This window comes from Pavona decussata, unplaced genomic scaffold, assembly GCF_977016875.1.
Source record: "Pavona decussata unplaced genomic scaffold, jaPavDecu1.1 SCAFFOLD_238, whole genome shotgun sequence".
NCBI classification, from domain to species: domain Eukaryota; kingdom Metazoa; phylum Cnidaria; class Anthozoa; order Scleractinia; family Agariciidae; genus Pavona; species Pavona decussata.
This window is the reverse complement of record NW_028145643.1, coordinates 1,854,311-1,881,099: the sequence shown is the minus strand read 5'-3', so window position 1 is coordinate 1,881,099 and position 26,789 is coordinate 1,854,311. Positions and strand designations below refer to the sequence as shown.

At 36.5% G+C, this 26,789-nt stretch overlaps 2 protein-coding genes across 3 annotated transcripts in view; both read left to right on the top strand.

The window, feature by feature from the left end:
• The first annotated feature begins 93 nt into the window (after positions 1-93).
• On the top strand, positions 94-21,728 carry LOC146457717 (dynactin subunit 2-like). Its single transcript, XM_085091584.1, has 18 exons — positions 94-180; positions 379-447; positions 1,579-1,675; positions 2,690-2,850; positions 4,344-4,403; positions 5,257-5,277; positions 7,609-7,647; positions 8,328-8,368; positions 9,585-9,648; positions 9,988-10,059; positions 10,856-10,921; positions 12,116-12,160; positions 13,340-13,417; positions 15,277-15,348; positions 17,712-17,774; positions 18,605-18,644; positions 19,396-19,487; positions 20,168-21,728. The coding sequence occupies exons 1-18, from the start codon at positions 142-144 to the stop codon at positions 20,273-20,275; spliced, it is 1,227 nt and encodes a 408-aa protein (XP_084947710.1). The 5' UTR covers positions 94-141; the 3' UTR covers positions 20,276-21,728.
• An 892-nt stretch (positions 21,729-22,620) lies between these two features.
• Positions 22,621-26,789, top strand: part of LOC146457716 (E3 ubiquitin-protein ligase TRIM45-like) — a 29,259-nt gene continuing 25,090 nt past the window's right edge. For both annotated transcript variants that reach the window (XM_085091673.1, XM_085091672.1), the window contains exons 1-3: positions 22,621-22,842; positions 24,034-24,465; positions 24,912-25,016. In XM_085091673.1, the coding sequence (XP_084947799.1) occupies positions 22,636-22,842; positions 24,034-24,465; positions 24,912-25,016 (744 nt within the window). In that variant the 5' untranslated portion in view covers positions 22,621-22,635. The remainder of the gene's footprint in view (positions 22,843-24,033; positions 24,466-24,911; positions 25,017-26,789) is intronic.

The following is a 26,789-nucleotide window of genomic DNA, read 5'->3' as shown; positions in this document are numbered from 1 at the left end:
AGACTTTGCACCAATCATATTGACCATACACATCCGGGAATGTCTGAGCTGAAAATGGGTGTATACTGAGCCTTCGGTCATGACAGTCAGCGATAATTATGATACCAGGAGAGGCTACTAAGTCGTGAAGAGATCCTAAACATGGCTGTTCGCAGCAAATATGCCGAGTTACCGGGCATTGTAAGTATTATTTGGCCTAATTTACAGTTTCTTTTTGTCTTTTAGTGACTCGTTAGCCAAGCTGACTCTTACTTTTACTCGTTTCTTCTGTTGTAGTACATTCAAAGCGAGTCAAAGCTATCTTAATTCCAAGTCTTTAATTAATTTTGTATTCAAGATCGTCTTTCTGAAATATATTTTTTTGACTTAACAATCTAGGATAACCAGCCAGACGTGTTTGAAACTCCTGATGTTGTGGATAAATCAGAACAAAACGGCGATTCATCGGTATTGGGGGAATAAGTTTAAAATTTTTAAAAGTTTAATAAGTTTAAAATATAAACTAAACCGAGATCACTTAGTTCTCCCTGGTAAATTGACTTCCATACCCCCCTCCTCCTTATGGTATGCCCTGGGCATTTGACCATGTACCATACTTGAGGAGTTTGAAACAAATTCATCTTTTGGTCTAGTGGAATTTGCATTTGGGTTTTTCTGGTTTGGGGTGATGGGAGGGGGGTGTTGGGAAGTTTTCTCAAGGACAGGATTTTTCCTTTAATTTATTATTTATTTACCATGACAGCAACCCTTCATATTCAGGATTATCAGTGGGTGTGGTCAGCAACGAACGACAACACAAAAAGACAAAAAGTGAATGACTGATTCAATAACAATGGCCCCTGAAAGTAGTTTTTGAAGATCTCATTATTATATCACTGTATGCAAAGCATGCACAGTGATTGATTGAAGTTAGGAGTAGGACCATGTCTCTCTCCTTTTGCAAAGAAAAAAGAGCCAGGAGGGCTGAAATGTGTAAAAATATTCTGAAACATTCCCACGGTGGGGAGTGGGATCATGCTTCCTTAAAATAATGTAAGGTATATGCCCTGTTCTAAGGTGTATGGTTTTGAGTGATTTTTAAAATGAGTGTACCTAGATTTTAACCATCTTGGTCAAAAAGTCTGAAACTTTCATGGATTTTAGAGGCCAGGTTTCAAAATGGGTCTGGATTTTAGAGGTTATGGGTCCATTTCTCAAGGTTCCCAAAGGGTTTTTGAGCACGAGAAGTATTTTTCAAATTCTCTTTTTAGGGACAGTGGTAGTTTTTCTTACAAAGTAGTCCAATCTGCTTTTTAATCTTTTGAAGTTTTTGTGATGTTAGCTTCTAAAATTATTGAAAATTGAATTTCTGGTAAAATGTTTTCAGGAGTTTTATGAAATGTGCACCAGGACTGAAGGCAGATGTTGCAAAATTATATATTTTTAGACTGAAATAGGATTAGGATTTGGAGATTGAGGCAATGAATACTATGGATCTGCTAATGAACTTAGGGTTTAATTTTCATGGTATCTACAGTGTATGTGTAAAAATAGAGGTAGAATAATAGATATAAATTAACTCTTCGTGTTAATTTTTAGGTACAAAATGGAGATGAAAATATTCACTTGTTGAAGATAGATACTAATGAAGCATTTGAGAAGTTCAGTGGCAAGTATTTGGATTCAGCTAATATTGGTAAGTAATAGGGATATGAGAATTTAGTAAGTGACACAGGCATACTCGGAAAAAAAATCCAAGTGCTCCTATCAGGCAGGAGTTGAACCTAAGACCTTCTGATTACTAGTTCGGACGCTCTACCACTGAGCTACAGTAGACTCGTGGGAGCTAAGGCCATTGAACTACGTTCACGTTCAAACATCCTGTGTACTGCGAGGATTGGAATGAGTCTCCTGTAGCTCAGTGGTAGAGCATCCAAACTAGTAATCAGAAAGTCCTTGGTTCGACTCCTGAAAGGAGCACTCATATTTTTTTCCGAGTATCCCTTTGTCACTTACCGAATAATACAACAGTCTTATTTATTCACCAGGCTGAAAATATTCCATCACATTTATTCCAATAGGGATATGCTTTGGGTAAACTGTCTACCATATTCATTTATAATCTAATGGCATGTAAATGTCTTGTTGTTGTTGTCAGTGTGTATTGAAGAAAGTAAAGGAAGTGCTTATAATAATAATATATTAATTATTATTACAGAAGGGACCTAACTTGTATGGTGCAATATTATTAGTACTTCAAAGTACTTAGCACTCATGTAATGAGATAGAAATGGAATGAAATTATTTTTAAAGTTATTAAACAAGGACTATTGTCCTTCTTGTTCCCCAAGCTTGCTGCCCTTTGAACCAAGGTTTCTCTTTTACTTCAGCAAACCAAATTTCTTTCACAGCCCAGCAAGAAAATTACATGTAATACATGTAATACACGCAATACAATATTTTATTATTTGCCAATAAATCCTTAATCCGTTTCTATCTAATATGATTTTAGTTAGTAGTCTGTCCTAGACACCAAGGACATAGCATTTAAAAATAAAGCAAATTTTGTTGTTGCAAAATGAATGGATATGCTTTAGTTCTTACCAACATGGCCACAGAGGTTTGACTCACAAACTGAGTTTCCAACAGTATTTTATTTTGTACTTGTTGAATCTAGTAAATTATATTATATTTTGTTGGTCTTTATCAGATTTTTCTGGACGGTCTGGCCCCCAGCAAATGAAAGGCTATGTCACAAAAACTGAGTATGAAATGTTAGGAGATGGAATGACCAAGGAGACACCGCAGAACAAATTCAACAGACTTCAACATGAGATAAGAGAATTGGCTGAGGAACTTGAGCAGATTAAGGTGTGTTTTAACTGAGTCAGGTGTTATGAGTCTTTCTTTGAAGTGAAATCAAAGACATGCTTGCATCAAAGAGAACCTGGCAAAAAATTAGTCTTGTTAAAGGGAGGGGTTCATATTTCAGTGCATGAAAAACGCTCGAATATCCTCAATTTTCATTTTGGATTTCAATAACACTTGCTAAGATCTTCTTTTCTCACATACTCATATACCACGCAAATAAAGCCTCTTATTTAGTCAGCACTGTCCAAAAGAAATCAGAGTTTCTCTGACTTTCCCAAGATGCACAGAATGCATGCACAGTAGCAAAAGAAGGCAACATCCTTACAGTCAATTCACGTCACGCGTGACCAGTATTTCCGAGAATGAAATGAACATTCAAATTTCCCTTTGTAATGTCCGACATTTGAATGGAATGTTGAACATTTCTCCGAAAATCTTTCCGAAAAAGACGCATTAACAGAAAAAAAAGATTCAAAATACTTGGGAAACAATAATAATTGTTATTCTTGAAATACTTAATGCTGTAATGTAAAGGAAAATTGATAGCTTTATACCGTCAATAAACTAGGAAAATTTTACAGGAACTCTGGAATCTTGTTGGCCATGTTCAAAACTGACATGTAAATTTCAAAACTCCATTCAAATTTCAAAAATACCGGTCTCACATGACGTGGATTGACTGCAAAACTTACTCACAAGGCAGCTGAAACTATCATCAAGTGTCTGGCTATCGGTGGTGGGGTTGGGAATGGATTGTACATGCACTCTCAATGTTTCTTTTTATGCATGGCATTTAGTATCTATTTTTGTACATAGTTAATGCATCATAAAATTTAAGCATATGAAATTTAATCCACAGTTCCAAAGGAACTTGCATGACAAAATGTTTTATTATAGTAATGTTGTATGGCTCATTGATGGAATTTTTTTGGTCATGGTATATGTTTCTGGCAAAATCCTGAGACCTGTGCAAATTAAAGGAATGAGTGTAACTGTTTGAAAGAAATAAAGTCATAATTTTCAAGTTCTGCTGTTATATCTGTTGTGGTTCAATTTTATCCTTAGTTCAACTTTTAGTTTGTTTGTTTTATACTCGTTATCAACACTACCATATACAAAAACAAAGGAAAATAAAAATTAAACCTCAACTTATCCGGTATGACTGAAGGTACATGTATGTAGCCATATTAAATTAATGATTCAGAGGTAAAACTATATTACTACTATATTACTACTACTATAATTTAAGTTTTTGCTTATGTTCATTGAAGGACATTTAAAATCTTTCTCATGACTGAAGTGTAAATTTTTTTAAAACAAATTTCGCCAAAATTTGAGCTTTTGTACTTAGCTGGTGGTTTCTGTTTGATTGTATGATTCTTATTTGCTGGAGTTCATAGTATTTTTCACAGTAAAGAATTTTAGAAAGTTCATTGTCAGATTCTGTGCCCTAACACTCATCAAAATATTTAAAAAAGTAAATTCTCTTACAGGGAACAGTTGAGGATGAAAATGAGGAGAAGAAGCTTTCAGCAGTTTCTCTGGTGCAAGAGGTAGTGTTATTTCAGTGTTATTTTCTGGATTTTGAATGAATAGATAATCTCTTATGGATTTGTAATGCCATTAGATATTGTAAACTAGCCAGTCTTTGAGTGTGTGAGTGATATGGTATTAAAAACTAGAGAATAAGGTTGACATCATTCACGCACCAAACACATATATTCTTTTAATAGATATGTGATCTAATATTTCTGTACCTCATGTATGACCAAGAGGAATTAAAACACAATTTAATTGCACAAGGCGTGCTTATTTTTCAATTCCCTGCTCCAGAAACTTTGGGGAGTCTTGTATGACTTACAGATTGCAAAAAAAAATTCTTTTAGGTGAAGCATTTTAATTTTCTCTCCACCCCAACAATCCCACAATACCTCAGTCTGTGAGATTTCTCATAGTTTTGTGGAGTGGCAAATTACAGATGGCATTTTTTTCATTTAGAAATTTCTTGACCAAGCTCATCTACTGTAGCCCAGATGAAAGAAATATTTTGAGTTTTGACATGTTGACATGAGTTCACTTCTGTTCACCCATAACATAACAGAAAATAACTTTGTCAATACTTTTATATGTATCTGGGCCAAATACCTGGGCAGTAATATCTAAATATCATACTAGGCTGACTGAAGGAGAGAAGGGTACATGAAATGTTGTGTCGTGTAGCTTAAGCAAGGAAATGTTGTACACACAGTACAAATTTACAGTTACCGTCTCCTCAAATTTACACTGCAGAATTAATTTTTGATTTCTCAGTTGCTTAAAGAAGAGCATCACCTATACATGGGCTGTTGCTTTGCAAAAGGTTTTTGCCAATTCAACTTTGATTTGTTTTCTTTTTCATCATTTTAGGTTCAGACACTTCAAAAGCAGGTATGGTGCTGTATTGTTGAAATAAAAAAGGAGATATTTGAAAGCTAATTGTAAGCATTAAAAAAAAAAAAAGGTTTAGGGTACAGGAATGCTGCCACAGTAATCTTCTACAGGCATGCTCCTGTTAACTTTTTTATGTGAATAGGCCATTTTCATGATGGCATCATTTTACTACAACTACCAGAATTCATTTCGTTTTCTTTTCAAATTCAAATTTTTTAATCCCAGTGGACAGCAAAAAACAATAGCTCTAATTAGCAAGAGAAAACAAACACAAGAAGGATTCTGGTAGTTATAGTAAAATGACGCCATAGCGAAAATGTCCTATTGTGGGCTAAAAAACACAACTTTTTATTGTGGTGTGGAATGGGGAGACAGACCTTGTAAGGGATGCAATGTCCTCTTGTTGGCCTATCTGCCATTGGAGAATCTGTAGATAAACAAATAAATAAAGAAAGAAAGAAAAATAGGTAAGAAATGGGTTCTATATAAAAACTTTTCTGTCTGAAATGGAAATTGTCACTGCCAAATTGTCTTATTTCAGGCAGTAAAGATTTTATGCTTGGGTGGTTCATGGTTAAATGGAGTTAAATAAACAATGCAAAATATAAGATCTTGGTCATGCACTACGTTTTTTCCTTTTTGTTTTTTTCTTTCTATCCTTGAGTGCATCATAAATTGCTGTGTTGCTAACTTAAGAGGTTGCAGTACAGCCATGAATTTGTTTGCAAATATCATGTAATATTTTATTGTCAATAAAGCAAAGTTCTTGTTATTGCATATTTGAGTATTAAAGTGCACCTAACCCCAAAATATTTTTTTCTCTTAACCCTTTCACTCCCATGGGAAATGTCGTATTTTTGTAAAACGGCAACTGTGAACCCCTACACCAACAATAATACACCAATTAAAAGGTTTTATCTGGAGCATTGTATAAATCATTCCAGCTAAGACAAAGGAAGTAACAGAAAAGAATGAAAAGTGTTTAAAACGAGAAAATATAAACCTTAAAATACATCTCACTTCTCGTATACACTGGGTATACCCCTAAACTATAGCTTAATTTGCAGATCTCAGCACATAGTTTCTTGTGAAATGGTGACTTGGTCTTAAAAGTGTAAGAGGAAAAAGTTGCAAAAAATGGAGGGGTGGTTAATCATGTCTTATGTAGGAGAGGGGTAAGATTTTATGCTTTCATTGTGTAGATCTCACCAAGATCTGTTTGGTGTCCAAATTTGATACAAATTGACCCAATATTGAGCACGTAATGACTTCTTGTGCCATATGGCACTCTTGGGATTAAATAAATCTTTGCAGCTTATCGAAAGATATTGCGCTATTTAGCGCCTTTTTTAACCAAACCTTGACTTTTTATAGGCTGTAAAAGTTACGAAATCTAGCCATCATCTGTCCCATGACCGAGCTAGTAAGGGGAATGGGTCTATTCCTTAGTTGATGTCACAAACTGATTTGCATTGTATTAAGTCTTTGTGAAAATGCATGCAAAGCAGTTTGTGACGTCAAGTAAGGAATAGACCCATGCCCCTTACTAGCTCTGTCATGGGACCAATTATAGCTAGATTTTGTAACTTTTACAGCCTATAAAAAGTCAAGATTTGGTCGAAAAAAAGCGCAAAAAGGCTCAATACGTTTCGAACAGGTGCAAAGATTTATTTAAGCGAAAAAAATTTTGGGTTAGGTGCACTTTAATGTTGCAATGATAGTTAAGAATTGGTTCATGCTTAGTAAGTGTATGAAGAGTTATGGGTGCATGCGGGAAGTTTGGAGAGCACAAGAGAAGCGTAAGAGTTCGCTGAGAGCAACTCTAGCTTCTTTAGTGCTCTCCAAACTTCCCAAGTGCATCCATGACTTGATATATGCGCAGCTAAAAGCATGAACCAATTCTTTTATAACACAGTGAAAATAAAGTATTACTAAATAGTGATTCCTGGAAAACAGGTTTTGTTCCTGAATTACAATATTCTCTAAATGTGCTGTACAAAAACACAAAGGTGAAAGTGGTTTCTCATATTGGTTTTTAATGTTTCATTTAACTTTGAGAAGCTCTTATAAATATACATTTTTACGGTGTTGTCTCTCTGTAGAAAGTTTTTTATAACATAGTGTGCGCATACTCCCCATCTGATTTGCACACGTCATCTGATGGACGCCCAGCCGTGGATATGTTGAGAAATTTACCATGATGACACCAATAGGAATTAGATTAGGAAGCACATGCGCTATGTTATTAATGATGAATTTTATGTTATGGCCTGGTTGATTTCTCGTTATCTTTAACTGATGTCTATCGTTTTACTTTTTAATTAATAGCTTGAAGATTTACATCTGGTAAATGCCCTAGGAAAGGAAGTAAGTCCAATTGAACATATCCCCTCTTTCACTGCCTCCCATCTGTTTATTGCATTATCTTTTGTATTTTTCATATAATATGCAGTTTAAGAAAATATCCATACTCCCCCCATGGAAGGTTTTTTGTTTTGCATCCCCCCTCCTCCTAGGAAATTCCAGTTTAGCTTCATACTTTGCTTTTAAAATTTTGACTTTTGAGAGCCCCCTCCCCCTAGGAATTTCTGATGACCTTCCGTGGGGTAGGTATGGATATTTTCTAGAACTGCACAATTTGCAATTTCTATTGTAATATTATTGCTCACATTTAATAAAGGCCTATGCCCAAAACATTTTAAAAACTTATGAATAACGTCACTTTCATTTTTGTTGCACACATCTCGCTGGTTTTGTATATTTTTTAAAAATTTTGGTGTTTAACTAAGTAAGTTCCATGCATAACTTGGCAAGAACAATAATTATTTCTTTCTCTTCACCAATCAACACAAACCAAGGTGCTACTTATACTGTTACGCAATCAGTCGACCAGCAGTATAGCGGTCGAAACGTCGCGATCCACATCAATGTGACTCAATCCTGAGACAAGCGATTAAACTCAGTTATCAATTTCTTTGGTTTTCACTTTGATGAAATGACTGTTGAGTAACATTTAGTGTATGGTTTTATGCTTTTCCTCGTAATAGGCTTTGACAGTGGCGTCAGCACCTCAAGCTGGATTGTCAGAGTAAGTTGCAATCATTTAACGGTAACTTATAATGATGATGGTTTTGGTGATGATTAGAATTGAAGGGTTTGGTCAAGGACTATGCTAGCTAAGTGGAAATTTTGCTGTGAAATTCATATATCTCCAAATTAACTCTATTATTAAGCAAACAGACTCAATCAGATAAGAACAAAGTAGTTCCATGTCTATCTTTTATCTTCAAAGAGTTAGCCTATGACATTTACCCAATCTTGGCTAATAAATTAGTAGAAGCGGCAAAAAATCGACTGCCATTTGAGCAAATTTTAGCCTAAGATCAATAAATATGGAACTACGATTCTTACTTGATATTGGATCTGTATGTCAAATTAGAACTTATTTGGAGAAATTTGGATGTTGTGGTCAAATTTTCAGTTAGCATAGTTTTCTACCAAACCCTTCAATAAATTTATGACCAGTACTGTAAAAAACACTAGGCTGCTAACCTTCCAGTTTGTTATAGTTTAGAGGGCTTTTCCTGCTCTCGTGGTCAGCTTGTCCTTTGAATTATCAACATCAAATCTATCAGTTCTAAACTATTGCTCCAAATAAGCCCCATGTTTGCACAGAGACTAGTTGTCATGTTCAACACTTAAGGGCCATTTACATGACAGGCAAAAAATGGTATGGATCTGTTAAAAAATGGTACGGTACCCAAATGTTTTGAAAGAAATACTTGTGATGTTTTGGGTCCATACATATATATGGGCGCCTATGGACCCAAAACAGCACAGGTATTTCTTTACAAAAATTATGAGTACTGTACCGCTTTTAAACAGGTTCATGCCTTTTTTTGCCTGTGGTGTAAATGGCCTATCAGTTGCTTATTTAAAACAAGAAAAAACATTACTTTTCTCGAAGATGCAAGCATTCTACACAAAGGAGATATGGAACCTTGACTGATTTCTTTTGTTCACAACTATCAATGCTTCGCTTGACTTGGTTCAGTCTTGTATACAAAAATATTGGTTGAGCATCAATATCTCTTTTGTACAGGTCACTTGCATTTTCTAGAAAAGTAATAAGCTATTTCTTGTTTAGTTAGCATTTTGTTCAAAATTGAATATGTTACTTGCATTGACTCCACTTTTCACTCTTTGCAACACTTTACATAAGCTTCGTAAACCTGACCTTATCACTGGCCAAAGCTGACCAAGTCAGTTAAAAATATCTTATTTGTTTTTTATCACTTTTTCAGACGCTTGCAGACTCAACTTGAAGCTTTTAAAATGGCAGAGGCAATGGGTGGCAAACAAACAAAGGTGAGGTAACAGCAAGAATTGATGTCTTATGAAGTGGAAACTTTCTTTCTGGCTGAGGGAAAATTTCTTTGTGAAGCAACCAAAATCTTTGCTCAAAGTAAAGTGTGTTGATAGAATAAACTGTTCAGGCCAGGGAGGGAAGGGCACGCTTACCAAAGTGCAAAAGCAGCTGAATCAATCCTAGAGATCTAAGATGAGAAGTGTGTTGTAACATACAAGTCCATCTGATACATACACATGTAATTTTGACAGATATAGGTATTTACTGAAACATTTTGGGAGATTCCCAGGATTGGCCTGTATTGTTATTGTAAGTTATAACTGTTCCTTTGTTTGTAGGGTGACGACAGCTGTGTTACGTACGAACTGTTTTACAAACCAGAACATGCTAAATTTAACCAGCTATCAAAGGTATGCTTCATTGGTGTCATTGTATAGATAGCATGCTTATTAGTTTGTGCCATTAAATTGTTAGAGCATCCAAACTTGTTATTGGAAGGTTGTGGGTTTGATTCCTGCTGGGGGCTCAGAATATTTTTCCAATAATTTACGATGTGTACTTATTGTCTATTTCATTTTAATAAATAAATAAATAATTAAATAAATAAATAAGTAGAGTGTGTTGTGATCAACATACAGCAGCTAGTGCTGGAATTAAATTATGCACGTGACCAAATTTAAGAGTAATGTTTTTGTCAAACAAAAATTTCATTACCTTGGTGGATAGTTTTTGTTTGCAATCCCAGACCTTTCAAAATTCTTCCTTTAAAAAGTTTGGGTATCAGGATCCTCTTCCCCTTGGAATTTTCATTGACCTTTCTTGGTGTGGTTATATATTCAGGAATCAAGTATTATTGTGCCATGAAGATGTTGTGTCCATGCTATAAAATTAATTATTTAACTCATCCTGCAGAATGAAAATCTCACTTTGCAAAGAAAATATTTGCTTGTGTCCACATTTCAACCCAGACTTTCCCAAAGTCCCACACTTCACATTTCTGGTCTTACAGGCCTGGGTGGTTCCTATCTTGTCATGTTCCTTCAAGAAAAAATCCCTGAACTAGACCTGTAGGCAAGTCTAGTCGCAGGCACATCCACATTTGAGCTGTGTTGTATTTGATTGTTAGAAGAGTGCTAATGGTCAGTTTATGCAACATGATTCAAAATTTTGAATTTATGCCACTGAACCTTTAATCTTTGTGTTCAGATTAGTGAAATGGAGCAGAGAGTACAGAAGCTTGAGTCTGTTCTAGGCAGTGATCCGACTCATTTGGTAAGTAGTAAAAATAATGTAAATGGAATTTGTTTACCCATGGAGCTGCAAGGACCTGGATCAAAGGTGACTGTGTACTCCAGGTTAAATTGGAATTTGGAAACATTTGTTGTTGTGCGGAGGGAGGAAAACTGGAGAACCCAGAGAAAAACCCTTGGAGCAGGGAAGACTCAACCCACATGGTGTCAATTGAAGGGCTGAGAGCATAACCGACCTATGTCGAATTTTAGGCCGGTTTTTTTTTTTTTTTTTCCGGATTTGTCTCAATTTTTGCATGTAGGCTTCGTTTTAGTCAACAAACATTGCCCTGTATTTTTTTTCGTTGGTTTACTCTTCGTTTTCGAAAAATAACGTATGCAAAAAAAACTCAGTTTTCCTAGCCGCCTCCTTTGGAGATCTTTTGTTGAACGAGAAACAAAAGAAACCTTTTGTTTCGCTGAACAATGAAGTCAGCGAAGCGTCGGATTAGCCGCTCGCTGTTCGAGCCGATACAAGTAATGTGTCGGTATAATTGATGCAATCTTATTGTTGTCGCTTCGTTGGCGCAAGGGATTGACGCGCTGAACCAAGGTTGGAGGCAAGCGCTCTCATCAATGCGCCATCCCTGATCCCCATACCTTGTTTTGATACCCATAATAATTATTATGACTTACACAGAATAATAATTTAAATTTCATTCATAGCAGAGTGATGATCATACAGCATTACACAATGCAGGAATTACATTGTAATTTTCAAAAATCTACCATCTTGGTTCTGCCATTAGAAGATCTCTTGTAGTTCCCATGACATCAGAAACAGCCAAAAGTGCTACTTTTGGCTTTTCAGCCACTTTTCAGCCACTTCAGCATAAAATTCATTTGAAGATAGGTTCACAGAGGCAAATTGAGAACTTTTGAGAACGTGCCATGAACATTTTCCACAGAAATTTCAGGTAAAGTGTGGTGGCCATCTTTTGAACAGTTTTCAAGATACTGTACAAGTGCTTTGAGTCTTTGGCAAATAAGTATCCTCTTTTGTCTGACCTTTGTTCCAGAAAAAAAAATTTTCCTGTAATTTTATGGTATCAACCAAGGAAATAAAACTCAAATAAAAAACCCTCTAAACCATCAATGAATCATAATTTATGAATCATACATTTATTTTGTCGAATGTATGTATTTTTTGCCAAAAAACCTCTTCGTTATTTTACAGTCTGCAATAACTGCTGATCTCGAAATTAAAGAGAAAAACTTGTTGGTAAGTGCTAAATGTTTTCTTCTCATTTTAAACAAATGTCAGACAATGTTTCCAGTTATGCTCTTCTTTCAAAGAGTTTAGTAAGATATTTATTATATCTCTGAGGTTAAGTTGGCCGAACACAGTTTGCGTGCGCTTTACAGATTCTGTTAGTGATGCTAATAAGCGCTCGCTAGGGTTGTGGTACGCAAATACGGCGGTCGATGAAGTGATCCCTCAATTTCACATGAAATGGATAATAAAGTTAAGTTTTGATCCTAAATAACTAAGTTTCTCGTTTCTGGACTCTTTTTCTTTTCTTTCCGAGCAAAAAAGTCATTCACCAAGACCTTTTGCATGCTTTTAATCTTTGCCATGAAACCAACTGGTTGTTTTTGTGGAAATGAACTGTTTTCTAAGGAACTGCTCATTAGAATTTCGTGAAATTTGGCTTGAAAATAGTTCTCTAAAAGCGTAACTGGCCTACAAAGAGAAACCTAAATCTAACAGAGGGTATCTCCACAAAACATCAAAATGCAAAATCAATATTTACAGGAGAGCTCTCTGTTAAAATTACATGAAAATAGTGCAACTGTGTCAGTGTTTTGTGAGTTTTTCTGGATACAAAAAATAGAAAAAATCTAATGAGTACATTTTCTAAAAATAAAGGAAACCTACTATTTATGGACGTTTAATAGCTCGCTGCATTGCCATGGAAACGGTACTTAGCTCAACAAGTCGTACAAAAATACATTCTTTCTTAGTTAGTCTTACAACATACCAATTTTGGGCGTCCAGAAATACATAGTTTCCAAATAACGTCTTCTAACACTAAAAAACGGTATTCGGCCACCTTAATCAGGTGCACAGGGAAGGAAACTAGTTGAAGTTTAGCAGGCCATACAGTGAAATACAGCCTGCAAAATTGACCAATCATACTGTGTATCCTAACTGAGAGATATAATAAAGTCAATTCTTGACTCAGTCAGTTCAGACAAATGCAAATCGTCCTTATTCATCTCCAAAAACACTGGCATTTGTTTGTGATCCTCATTTTGTCCATCTTTATACCAAAATACGTTGACTTAGACCTAAATTCATTCTGCTGTGCATAAATTTGAAAAAAATATGTGAGAACTAAGTAGTTTAGCATGGAGTTTTTAATAATGTTTTGATTGAAAGATCACATTTTTTTTACAGGCTGCCGCAGCAGCTCTAGAGGCCAAAGTTGCTCTGCTAGATGCTAATCACATTGAGCACATTGATGCACGTTTACAGGTAGGAAGCTTCTAATTTAGTTGGACTTGTTGTTCAAAAGGTGATTTATGCTAATCCACAATTAAAAGTTAACCAAGGTTTTCACCTTGCTCACTGAAAATGTTTTAAAAGCTAATTTTAAGCTAATGGAAAAAAGTCTACTGCAAAACTGAGGGACAAAAATCATTTGGAAAAAAGTTTATTGATTAGTCATTAAACTTAATCAAGGTTCACACTAATCCAGGGTTAGCTTCATCCGGTTTCGAACAGCTTGGCCCTGAATTTTACCCCTGGGCTTGTTTTCAAGGATGTTATTTTGGCGTTTATTTTTGGGAGGGCTTGAATTTAGGTGTGCTTGTTAGTGGAGGTAACTGTGTTTGAAATAAGCCAGGTTTGGCATTGCGGTAACAGGTAACAGCTGACCCTAACAGTCCTCAGGCCTATAGACCTTATTCCAAACTGGCTTCCATTTTAATATTCTTTTGCTTGCAATCAAATTAGCCCTTCTTTGCCCGCTAAAGGAAAAATAGTCTTGATTTTTGAGCTCAAGAACGAGGTAAGAAGGGTTAATATGAATAGCAACAAAAAATATTAAAATGGTAGCCATTTTGGAATAAGGTCTATTTGGAGCCTTACGGACAGCAGGCCTTTCCCTTTTATGGCGCAAAACTTTGGAATGCCCACTCCATAACAATCAAACAATCAGGGTGTTTAAACATATAAGAAGAAACTTAACATGTCTTTTTTGTAAATATTACAGTCAATCCACGTCATACGTGACTGGTATCTTTGAAATTTGAACAGAGTTTTGAAATTTTGAACATCTCCAAGGAGATTTCAGAGTTCCTGTAGAAATCTCCTAGTTTATTAATGGTATAAATCTATGAATTTCTCTTTACATACAGCATTAATTATTTTAAGAATAACAAGTATTATTATTTCCCAAGTATTTTGAATATTTTTTTCAGTTAATGCGTCTTTTTCGGAAAGATTCCCAGAGAAATGTTCAACATTTCATTCACTTGTCGGACATTACAAAGCGAAATTTGAATGTTCATTTCATTCTTGGAAATACTGGTCATGCGTGACATGAATTGACTGTAAATATCATTGTTGTTGTTGTTGTTATTATTGTAGTAATTTATAGACATGAATGTAGATGTCAGTTTAGCTTTATAGGTGAAGTGTCACCAGGATCCAAGTGTCATTTCAAAAACCCCAAAAACAGAATCCAAAGAAATATTGTTCCAATTTTGTTATAAATACCACTCCAGTGTAGTTGAACTGTGGCCGCTGCTAATTATTACACTCAGCTCTCTACTTTATCACTTTATTCGATATCTTCACCATTGCAAACACATCCCGACAGTAAACAAATCCGTACCAGAACGGTTCTTGAAAGACAAAGATTTACATAAAAGATGTTAAAAATACTACAAGTAACGACATGGAAATAAATAACTGAGGAACAACAGAAAACGAACGACTAACATAAGAACGTACCTTATCGGTGATATTACAGTAAATTAACCAGGACGGGAAGAACGGCAAGACACAACTATACAATACTGAAAATGATGCGCACACTAAAAAACTTATGCAAAGAAAACTGGCTTAAAAAGGGTAAAAGGAGTGACAGAAAGGCTATTTACATACATAATGATCTATAAAGGTGTGGGGGCGAAAGGTATGAAAGACGTAGCATAAACAAATAAAACAGAAGTAGGTGAAAATTAGGTGCGCAGAAAAAGCTATAACTGTAACAGTAACTGATGACGAAAACATCTCAGGGTAGTGTTTCATAAAGGAATTGAGGGCAATATGCAAAAATATCTGGTTGTTCCCCAAGCTCTGCAATTACTGGCTCTTTTTGTTTTCAGGGCATATTACATCATGTCAGTGCTCTAACAGAAAAGAAAGAAGAAGCTGAGAATGCCGCTAAACAAAATAAGGTAACATTGATAATAAATCAAAGAAGATGTTGTTTAGTTTAGCATGGAATAACTTTTGCTTTGTGCTCTTCTGCGGTTCTTGGGTTAACTTATTTTGTCATTCATGATATGAATACTTTTCCTCTAGTGTTTGGGAAGTTATTGACGCTGATTAGTTGCTGTTTTTTAACCCTTTAACCTGTAAATTAAATAACAAATTCTCCTATCTTGCCCCCTTACTTTTCTTATTAAAGTAATGGGGCAAACAAATTCACCTTGGGTGATCATATCCTTAATTCTCATACAATACTATACAATACAATACTTTATGGACACTCCCCATAGGGGGTTTTCAGTGACAATTTACAATACATAAATAAATATTTCAAATGATAATCAGTTTAAGTAATTAAAAAACTAGCTAAAAATTGGTGATGGGGTAGCTCATCATAAAAAGTCTTTCAGGAGGTACCGTCGAACCTGTATATAACGGCCCTGTATTGAGCGGCCAACTTCTATTAAGCGGCCAGTTTTCAAAGTCCCGATTGTTCGCTCATACAAACACTGTATTTGTTACCTGTATTAGGCGGCAACCTCTATTAAGCGGCCGCGGCCACCCTGTAGCAGTCCTATGTTTGTCTTTCTTTGTTATTTTTACCTGTATTAAGCGGCCACCCTTGAATGGATACTAAGCCATATGTTATTTTATGCGGTATTTTATTGTGTTTAAAATGCGATCCAGTATCACTATAAAGAAATAGCATGTACAGAGCTACTGTAAGCTGATACTCGGCCATTTAATATGGTGCATGCTTTTCAGATGTCCGCAATGTGCTGAAGTACAGTACCATAACACGAACGCTAAAAAAAGTTTGTTTTGAATATGCTTCACTCTTTAGCAAGAAATTCCTCTTTAATTAGCTTGTTCTTCAGCCATGTGACATTGAACATTGAGCGTAACAACTATGAACTGACGGAATGAGATATTTTGTTGTAACTGTAAGTCATAGAAATAGAGCGATGTATACTGTAGAAGAGTAGAGGACAATTTATTGCATAGTACTTTTACACAATGTTATGTTTATTATACCGTAAGTTACAAGTTGGCATTGAACTTTGTTTAAAGTATCTATCGCTTGAACGAGTGTTGGTTTTCCTATTGTTACCTTGCGTGAAGTGTTTTTGTATGATACGCTATTAAAATTGACATTAGACAACGCCCAGTGAGTATTTTTAGTGACCCTGTATTAAGCGGCCACCTTTATTAAGCGGCCAGTTCCTCAAATCCCAATGGTGGCTGTTTTATACAGGTTCGACTGTACTTTCTTAAATCACACTTAAAACTATTCAAACACTGGCTAAGCTTAATTTCAGATGGTAAGTTATTCCATATTATTAACAATTCTGTAGGGAAAGGATCTCTGCCCTGTTTTAGTTTTAAATAATGGAATGATGACCTCAGAGGTTGAATAAGCATCAATATTACAAAGAGAAATTTGGTGCTGATCACTGTTAAAGGATTGATCAGGGCTTTTAAAACGGTTAATCATTTACTCATTAATTTTTGCGGCTCTAAATATTTTCACAAAACTGATGTGGCAATGTGGAGCAAACTTTCTTGTCTGTGAAAAACATCTGAAACTTACAGGAGATGCTTGAACCGGGGATCTTCAGATCCGACACACAACTCGCTAAATACTACATTACTGTGCTGCTATTGTGACACTTAAAAACTAACTGAGCTCCATATTCAGGGCTCCACACTTAATCATAATAAGGACGTTGCAAATTTTATATATTTTTTACTTATTTTTTTTTTTTTCATACTTGATGTTCCTTCCCTTACGTTTCTCAGGGTTGTCAAAAGTAGCCGCCAGCAGCTGGCAAAAATCACCATCTACTTTACAATCTTGTCCGGCTAATCTGCTGGCCCCAGTTGTTCAAACGGCGGATAATTTTATCCACTGGATAGTCCGCTATCCTTCAGATAAAATGTGTGCAAGATTTTCACGATAGTCCTATAATTTGTGAATAGAGTAGAAGCATATGTGAAATTTAAGAATGGGATTGTTTGGAAAACTTGCCAAAAGCATTGGTTGGAGTACATTTGCTCCGCTGGATAGTGACTTATCCAGTGGTTACAGTTATCCGCTCTTTGAACAACTAGGGCCTGGGCTATATCTTTTTCAACTGGAAATAAAATTAGTTATTACTTAGACACGGTTTTACAGGTAGTTGTAGGTTGACATCAGTGCCACAGTTGCCACTACTGACCTTTGTATAAAATAAAGGACATATGTTTATGTATGTATGTAATATCTCTGTCTTTATCAATAAATAAATTGTGACAAGAAGTGCTTTTTTTATTTTGTTGTTGTTGTTAGGTGGCAGAACTTTACGATGTTTTAAATAAGTGGGATTCCTTTGTAGATGTTGTTCCAGATCTGGTAAGCATTCAATTAGATTCATCTAGTCAAGAAAAATAGTAAAAAGGTAGCAAGGGTTACGAGAGACCTGGGGAAAATTAACATTAAAGTACAAATTAAAACAAAACCGAACACTATTGTTGTAAAGAAACATGGTTAGGACTTATGGGCGATGTGTAATGACACATGCAGTGGAAATTTAAAGGGGCAATGTTATGGAGATTTTGACTGTGTTTTGTTCAAAAATGTTAAAATATTTGACACCTTTAAATTGTTCTTAGAGGACCAGGTGGAAACTATAAAGGTTACTGTATACCTTTAGAGGTGTCTTGTGTCCAAGCAATGTAGTACATCAAGTTTTGAAATTCTTGGTATAGTTTGATAGCCAGTTATAAGCTTTAATTTGATATAGGGGTTTAGGTATCTACAGTTTAAAACAGATGTGCTACATCGCTTGGATGCGAGACACCTCTGAAGGTATACGGTAACCATAAGTGACTTCTCCAGGGAACAACAAATGTACAATCAGTTTTTAGTTATTTCTTCAAAATACACAATAAAAGCATGAAAAAATTGCAATGGCCAATGTTTTCAAGTTGCAATCCATTTCCATCCTGGTCCAACAGTAGTGTTATTGTTAACAATATTGGGCCATAATTTTAACGTTTCCATCAATAAAAATACTTTTTTTTCTCTATTCATGGTGACGCTAAAAAAGGGGACACTGGCCTTTAAAATAAAAGCTTTCAATTCCCGTGATTCTTGAATAATACATTCCCTTTATGCATATAACAATGTTGAACTACCGGTAACACAGAGCTTAATTTGTGTATGAATTCTTTTTCTTTTAGATAACAAGACTACAGTCTTTGAAAGCTCTCCATGAACAAGGTACAAACAGTAATGTTACAGATGACTTTCTTTATTCTCACCATCTGTTTGTTTGATGATGTATTGATGTTGTAAGGAAAAGTTGTACATAATTTGATAATAAGAATTTGGTGGTATGTAAAGACAATATTCCCTGGCTGATAATTTTCTATATTCTCCTTAACTGTCTGCTTGACTATGATTTGATTTTGTAAGGAGAAATTTGATGTTGATCACTAAAGTTTTGTGGTAAATGTGAAGACAATATCTCCCAGCTGATGATTTTCTATAAGCTCCCTTCTTGCGAGCCTGGCAATGATTTGATATTGTAAGAAGAAGTTGGATGTTGGTCAGTCTTGTTGCTGTGGTGAAACACCATGTGCTATTGCCCTTGTTGGCCAATCTCTTTCACAGCTAAATCTTTCCTCTGCACTTGAAACATATTTCATTATTTAATTATCCTGTGTAGGAAGTGTTTCAGTAGAAGTTTGTTGTTTTTCACTGTTTGAGTGCGTGTAAATTTGGACAAGAGAGAGCAAACGGAGAAAGGCTCCCCCCCCCCCCCCCTCTTCGTTTATTTTCGCTCATCCCATTTTCCACGTAGTCAAAAGCAAAAAAAAGCACAAGACCCCACTGAAACACTTGTTATGCAGGCTATCATTTTACATTTTTCACTTTCATTGTGCTTATACTTACTTCAAGAGGAATAGATCAAGTATGATAGATAAATATAGTAGCCACTGTGTACATATTCTTTATTTTCATCCTGTAGCAAGCCAGTTTGGTCAGTCATTACTGCAGCTGGACTCGTCCCAGTCCACACTGAACAGCCAGATGCAAGGCCAGGCAAAACTCCTGAACGAGGTTAGTATTTGTTCACTGTTAATGCAGTGCCTTCCTCTACTATATAATGCAACACAAACAATGCAAGAGGGTATGGCTATGTTAATAATTAAAATGTTAAATGATGGAAGGAACATGATCTTGATGCCTGATGTCATATCTGATCTACTGTTTGTATAGACCTTATACAAACATGCATGGCTGACATTTTAATATCCTTTTGTTTGCATTCAAATTAACCCTACTAACCTCATCCCTGAGTTAAAACCTCAAAAGAATATTCTACCTTGAACGGGGCTAGTAGGGCTAATTTGAATGCAGACAAAAGAATATCAAAATGTTGAACAACCCAGCAGCTAGCGGCTAAACGGGTTGAAAGGAGGCTTTTTCCCAAAATTATGGCAATCTAGAAACTAATGACAAAATGTCATGTCTAGTGGGTGTGTAGGGATCTTTGTGTGTTTCCTCATTCCAGAATACAGCTCCTTTACCATGAAACAGGGTGCAGAATTTCAGGAAGTAGATTCTGAAACCCCTCCAGCGTTTTGTCAAGTCCCTCCCCCTTATTTGGAATAATGCCATGTTGGTCAGTTGAGTGTCTCCTGCTCCTCTGTTGCTTGTCGTTGGTGTGCGACTTCATGTATGTGAAACAGAGTGAATTCAGTATTATTCTAAATCAAGTTTTCGTTCGTTTCTTTCAGTTGGAAGCCAGTTTTACATCAAACGTGTCCGCCATTGAAGCGAACTGTGAAAGAGTAGAGGCGCGTATGAATGCACTGCTTGAAAAATTCGACACCAAAGGACGGTGATATGATCGATGGACAAAAGATAAAAAAAGCATATATGCTCTACAGATTAATAACTGAGGATAAAAAATAACTGTTATATATAAATCTTACCTTTGACTTTGTTTTGGAGAAGGTGGAGTATCCACCGTACGGAAAAAAATGGCTACTGGTACATTGCAATCCGGTCGCTTCGCTACACGGATGGCGTTTCGTTACACGGTCGTTTCGCTACCCCGTTAAGTATGAAAATGTGATTATTTCTCGTTGTTAAAGTGAGTTCGGGTGAAAAATTATCTTAGTTTCTACGTTTCGCAGTGTTTGCATGAGAAGTAAATTGAGTTCAAACACTAGAGAATATGTAAATTTTATAACGTAGCGAATCGACTGAACTGCAGTGTAGCGAAACGACTTTGTAGTGAAACGACCGGTAAGCGGTGTATTTACCCATAATTCCTTCCTAGTATATACAATGTTGTTATTACAGGGACAAATTTCGGAAAAAAAAGAAAAAGTTTCTTTGCTTATTGGCTGTTAGGTTCGCAAGGTATTGTGGTAAAACGACAGCCGCCATCTTTCTCCGTTCGTTGGATTGGATGTCCCGCCTTTCTATGTCTTAATGAGGCATGTACACGAAAAGAGAGTTTATATTATTTTGTCTCCATCGCCATGGCAACTCTTACCCCAGCTACTTTGTCGAGACGAATTCAACAAGAAAATTGAAAAATGAAATGCGCTTGGTCAGCTGTTTTTAGCTTGAAGCAGTGCCGCAACAGTTTCAAAAGAATTGCCTCGTTCTTGCATGGAGGAAATCCCTCTTGTAACCCTTGAATTCTTCTTAGGAACTTTAGATAACCGGGACGTAGCGCCGAGGCGCTTACGACTGCAATAAAGGTTGGCGCACACAAACAAATTTCCTTGCAAAAAGTCCCAGGGATAAAGTTCCTTCGTGAGAAAAGCCCATTTTCGTTTCGCAGGACTGGAACCCTGCAGCTTGTCCGACGAATTCAAACTGTTAGAATTCGTGGACAATTCGCGGGAACTTGTTCCCTCGTATTGCATTTGACCCTTGGTCAATAGTGTGTACTTTTCTTGCGACTTGTCCCAGCTACCAAATAAAAATAAAACAATCAAAAACTAAATAAGCGTATCCCTTCAAAATTACACGAGACTGGGACCAGTTTAAGTCCCTGCAAGTAGTCCTCTTGTGTTGAGTAAGAGTTCTCACGGTGTCCATTCTTCTTCAGGAAGTAGACAAACATTTTTATTAGAAAAGCTCTCTTTAGGAGTATCGTACCATGGAATTCGAAGTCTTTTAGTCGGAAGGATTATTTATTGTCAGGTCGCTAATCCGACTGCATGTATAAGGAGAAGTTAGGTAGTTATAATTATTGGAGACATTTCTTGTGCCGAAATAAAACTAGATGGGAAATTTTAAAGCACTATGAAAGGTAGGAAATAAAACAAGCTTACTCTACGTTATTGCTGTTGTGTGCAAGCCAGTACCAGGACACTGTACCGGGCTGTTGTATATTGAGACCGAAAAGAAAAGTTTGTCAGTCCCCAATTCCAACCCTTTCTCACTTAGTCCCGGCGAATGTTATTTTCGCTCGGAGTTCATTTATCAAATACACCAGGTTTAACATGATGAAATCAGGCATCTCTGCTTGCAGGATTCGTTGGGTTACTCCCGTGAAGGGAATATTTAATACCGTGTTTGACAAAGCTGCTTTAAAATATGTTTAGGCTTCGATTTGAAAGGAGAATTAGCTCTGTTTTCCTCATTTGTGTTCTGTTGTTTAGAAAACACTAGCCTCGATACTAACCGGCTGTGGGCAGGGAGAAGTAGATAAAGACGAGCAAAAAACTACTGGATACCAGGGAAACCGGAACGTAAGGTCTCAAATGAAACTTTTTTTTCTTTGCCCATTTTATGGAATAAAAGACTCGCAGTGAAGCAAAAAGTTCGCGCTTGAGCAGGGCTGGAAGCAAATGGCTTTGCGATACCCTGGCTGGAAGCTGGTTAGTTTTACATATGGGAGGTGTCTCTTTATGAAATTAATATCAATTAGAAAAATTCGCTTTAATAAGGTCGCTTTAAATTTTGGAGCGTTTTTCTCCAACACCGCGTCACGAAATCACAGGATAACCAACGGATCAGAAAACGTTCTCCTTCGTCGAATGCAAAACTTTTCGTAACTCTTGTATTCCACCCATTTGACACGACATATCTGCCGTGATGTCGTCACACACCATTCAAGTGGTTTGGGCTTGATTAGTTGCTTATTTACTTTCTTTTTATACACACCTCCCTAAATAACAAGTTTAGTTCATATACAGAATGGCTCAAGAAATTTAACACAAAGAGGAAGGACAATTCCAGCATGATGAAACCCGCTGAGACTTCAAGCAAAAGGGAATTATTGAGCGCGAAAAACTCGGTACGCGAAAAGCTCCGCGCAAAAATACGGCAGAGAATTCACAACCCGACAAACGAGGAGGGTGATGAAAATGTTAATACTTTGAACAAGGAGAAGTGGACAAGAACACGGCACGAACGAGGTAAACCGGCTCCGATACAGGTTGACAAGGTAAGCCTCTGTCCAGGATCTCTTATTTACTTCTTCACGATTTGAAACACTTTGGAGCTTTTGAAGTCACAAAATGTATGAAAGCATTTCCATATTTAAAGGCGGCTGGCACTGCTCTAATATTGCAACAGGCCAGGATGTTCATCACTTTTTCTCACAGTACTCACTGCTCTTGAAATGAACCAAATTGTGAATTGTGTTTTTTCTGATCATTTCATTGTGCCTTTTCACCACCTGTTTTAGTCACCTGTTAAGGCTACCGCACATTCCCAGAATCCTTTTCGTGAAGAACCTTTTTTTCAGTCATCTGACTCCGGGAAACTTGATCATCAGCTTTCCCGTTTTGACCGTAAAATATTACAGCATGTAAGTCGCTTCACTGCGATTTGTGATCGATTACCCGCAATTACTGGATTTCTATTCATCTCAACAAAGTTCTAGCTATTTTAACCTGGTTGAGGTCACTTGCAATGGTCCTCGTCGGATTTTTCATAGGACAGTTTTTTCTTTTCGCGAAAATTTGCCCTATCTTTTCCGCTACTCGCCAAAACAGCTACCTCCTCCACTGGCCCTTCCTTTTCGTAATGAGCGCGAAATGCATGGCACTATGGGAAGGCGACAGACGACAAGCAAAGTCTCTCCTTCTTTCTCCTTCCCACCTGCCTTTGCGTACTAGCTTGCATACTGAGAGAGACGTCTGGGTACGAGGCAGCCAAAACAGTTTGCAAAACTTTGTTGATCAGTCACTCTGGCTGGACTCTAGACTCTGATCACGTGCGCCGGTCACACCAACTCAAGGACGTCATTCGTGCGTCTGTGCTCTAATCACAAACTCCGCTACACCAATCAAAACGCGAGTTTTCCCTACAATAAGACCTCTACCCCAGTCTACCCAGTAGCAGCTAAATTCAACTCAAATGAAGCTCGGCCCATAAAAGTGGGGCAAATTGAAATCCAGTTCCTCCGCGTCATTTTCGGTTAATAATCTGCCTGTTCGTTGTCCACTACTCAGTCTGTCATTTTGTAAGCTAGTACAGTCATTTTTTCATATTTATTTAGAAAATAGGACTAAACAAAATTAATTTAATCGACAGTTAAGTTTTAAAAAAAGTTGGACACTGTTAGAAACATTTATGATAACTTCCACCGGTAAGGATATAAAAGCCAAACTTATCCGTTATATCTTGACAGGTTGCTCATAAAACGCCTGTTAAGGAAAAAGCTCAGAAAACATCAGAAAATGTACCTACAAATAAGGAACACAAAGAACGAAGAAGGACTCGTGACTGTAAAATAGAAAACAATGAACAACAAAACGTGGTTCCCAAAGACAGCAACAGTGAGGAACAAACTTACAAGAAAATCGCGCATACTGAGGAGAGAAGAAAAACTGTTGAAAATAGCGAGGGACAGCCTGGTATCAGGAGAAAACAATATGAAGCACAGATTAGCTCAGGAAAAATCGAGAAAACTGGTGAAGGAAACAGATTAGGTCGCCATGACACTGATGTTGGACGCACGGAAGAAGATCGGAGAAACAGTAAACTTCCTCTGCGAGTCAAACAACTCCCATCGGGTCTTCCTCTTCAGAAAGACTCTGAAAAATGTTTAAAAAAATCTCAGGTATGATGGAATGTTTTGATAAACGCTGTCTTTTAAATTTAGTAATTCATTTGGCCATTTACACTGCACGAAAAATCGACTCTGCCACTCATCTTTGCCACTGCGTCAAATGTTGCTAAGAGCCAGCCTTCTTTGCCAAACCTTGGTCCTGTTATCAAAGGTAACTAAAAGTCCGCCTTTGACTTAAAATAAAGGTAGACAACCTTGGAGTGTCATCAAAGATAGGCTTAAGGTGTTGTAAAATATGGCCTGTTTGACATTTACAAAGCTTGAAACATGTTTCCACGCCTGTTACAGGCCAGCTGTGTCACATCTTTGGTGGGGATCAAGGATGATCAACAGAAGCTGAATTTCCATGTAGTATGAGTCTCGCACTTCTTTATTAGCTAATTTAATAAATAAATAAAAAATGTTTAGTAAGCCACATTATTTCATTTTCTTCTCAGAAACACTCTACCTCATCAGAGAAACGGGATTTTTTGTCTTCTATGTTGAAAATCAAGGACGCTTTACAAGCTCAAAGTAAAGATGACAAGACCAAAGCTAAACAGGTAAACGCAAAGCTAAACAGGTAAACGCTGTAAAGGCCTCACAGTGACAATGCCCTCTCTTGATCAAGAATGCTTCTATAGTAGGGAGTATCATGGGATAGCAGTGAGATGTCTTGTCTTACATGAAGTAGGGAGGAGCATCATGGGATAGTTTTGAGATGCTGTGTATCACATGAGGTAGTAAGGAGCATCATGGGATAGTTGGTTATATTACATGATGTAGTAAAGAGCATCTGTGGGATAGTTTTGAGATGCCGTTTGTTACATGAGACTATAAGGGGCATCATGGGATAGTTGTGAGATACCGTTTATTACATGAGATTATAAGGAGCATCATGGGATAGTTTTGAGATACCGTTTATTACATGAGATTATAAGGAGCATCATGGGATAGTTATGATGACGTAGAATCGAGAACACACCAAGAGCAGAGATGAAGGTAAAAGATTGCTTTTCACATTTATTTTCCGATTCGAGTTTTATGTAAAATAGTTTAGGATCTATTTATAAACACCTATCAACAGATACAGATATCAATCATCTAAAGGTCAGTAAGCTGCTAGAAAAACGCTTACAACCGAATTGGCACTTTAAATAGGTTTTTACACTGCTGATTATAAACGACACGAAACGTTTTCGAAAAGAAGCCATCGTGTTATTTCTTACACGAATGTTCGGTAACAAATTTTTGAGCAGGTAATTTTTGTTTAAATTCTGTTGTCTTCTTTTATTTTGTTGTTTATAGTCAAAATAGGTAAATACTGTCTATGTTTTTCTTCGCCACCTTTTCAAACTCGTGAATCGTGTTAAAAGGGTAAAAGCTCCTTTTTCGAGTGTTGGTTCATGTAGTCTTTGATTAAGGAATATCGCACGCCGATTTTGAATTATAAAGTGCCTCAGTATGATCTCTCGCCCACTTGCTAAGAAGCCTTCGAACATTTATTAACAGAACCATAAAAAAGGTAAAAATTTTTAGTAAAAAACGTTTCGGTCTCACGAGCTTCCTCAGTTGCGCGTAGAGTTTACAACTGAGATATAAACACGGTTTTACAACAATGAATTATATCATATATGTATATCTAAACGGTTTTGAAAGTGCTTCCTAGCCAATGACAGCCAATGTCATACCAAAAGGATTACAACGGATTCGAAGTCCCGATTCAATGAATATGATATTTTTGTATCTCATATATTTATCTATATAAAATCCGCCCAGAAAAGAAAAAAAAAAGACCCTCGAAAGCAATTTTGTTTGTATGTGGGAACTGGAAATAGATGGTATTGTCATTTTAATTCTGAAGTTCTTTTCCCAAGAAGGCATACCTACGAAGTTCAAGAACCATGAATGTGAATAACAAGAGCGTGATCTTTGAAGTAACTCCTTTCTTATTCGGTATTGCGTTTTATGTGAAGAAGAACAAAATAACAGCAAGTTCAAGTCAATACAGATTTGAACATTTTTCAACAGCGTGGGAAGATGGTGTCGTTTCAATTTTCGTTTTCGTGGAGAGAATATCTCCCCAGGGAATACTGGATAAATTTCCTGTTAGAGGAGGTTGGTTTTAACTTAATTGCATGCCAAAGATAAATTTATAAAGGCTATTAAACACCTGTTAAAAATATCCAAATCGTCTCCATTCGGCACAACAAGATGGGATACCTAAATCTGCATAAAAACAGTCAATCAAGCGGATAACCCTTTGATTAAATACACTGGATACATAAACTTCATTATGCATCATCTTATGTGGGTGCCACACAGCAGAAACGATT

Bases quoted from the DNA above. Each gene is read 5' to 3' on its own strand.
- LOC146457717 (XM_085091584.1), top strand. From the start codon at position 142: ATGGCTGTTCGCAGCAAATATGCCGAGTTACCGGGCATT. The intron at 5,278-7,608 runs GTATGGTGCTGT...TTTAATTAATAG, and splicing joins TTCAGACACTTCAAAAGCAG to CTTGAAGATTTACATCTGGT. The intron at 8,369-9,584 runs GTAAGTTGCAAT...TCACTTTTTCAG, and splicing joins CCTCAAGCTGGATTGTCAGA to ACGCTTGCAGACTCAACTTG.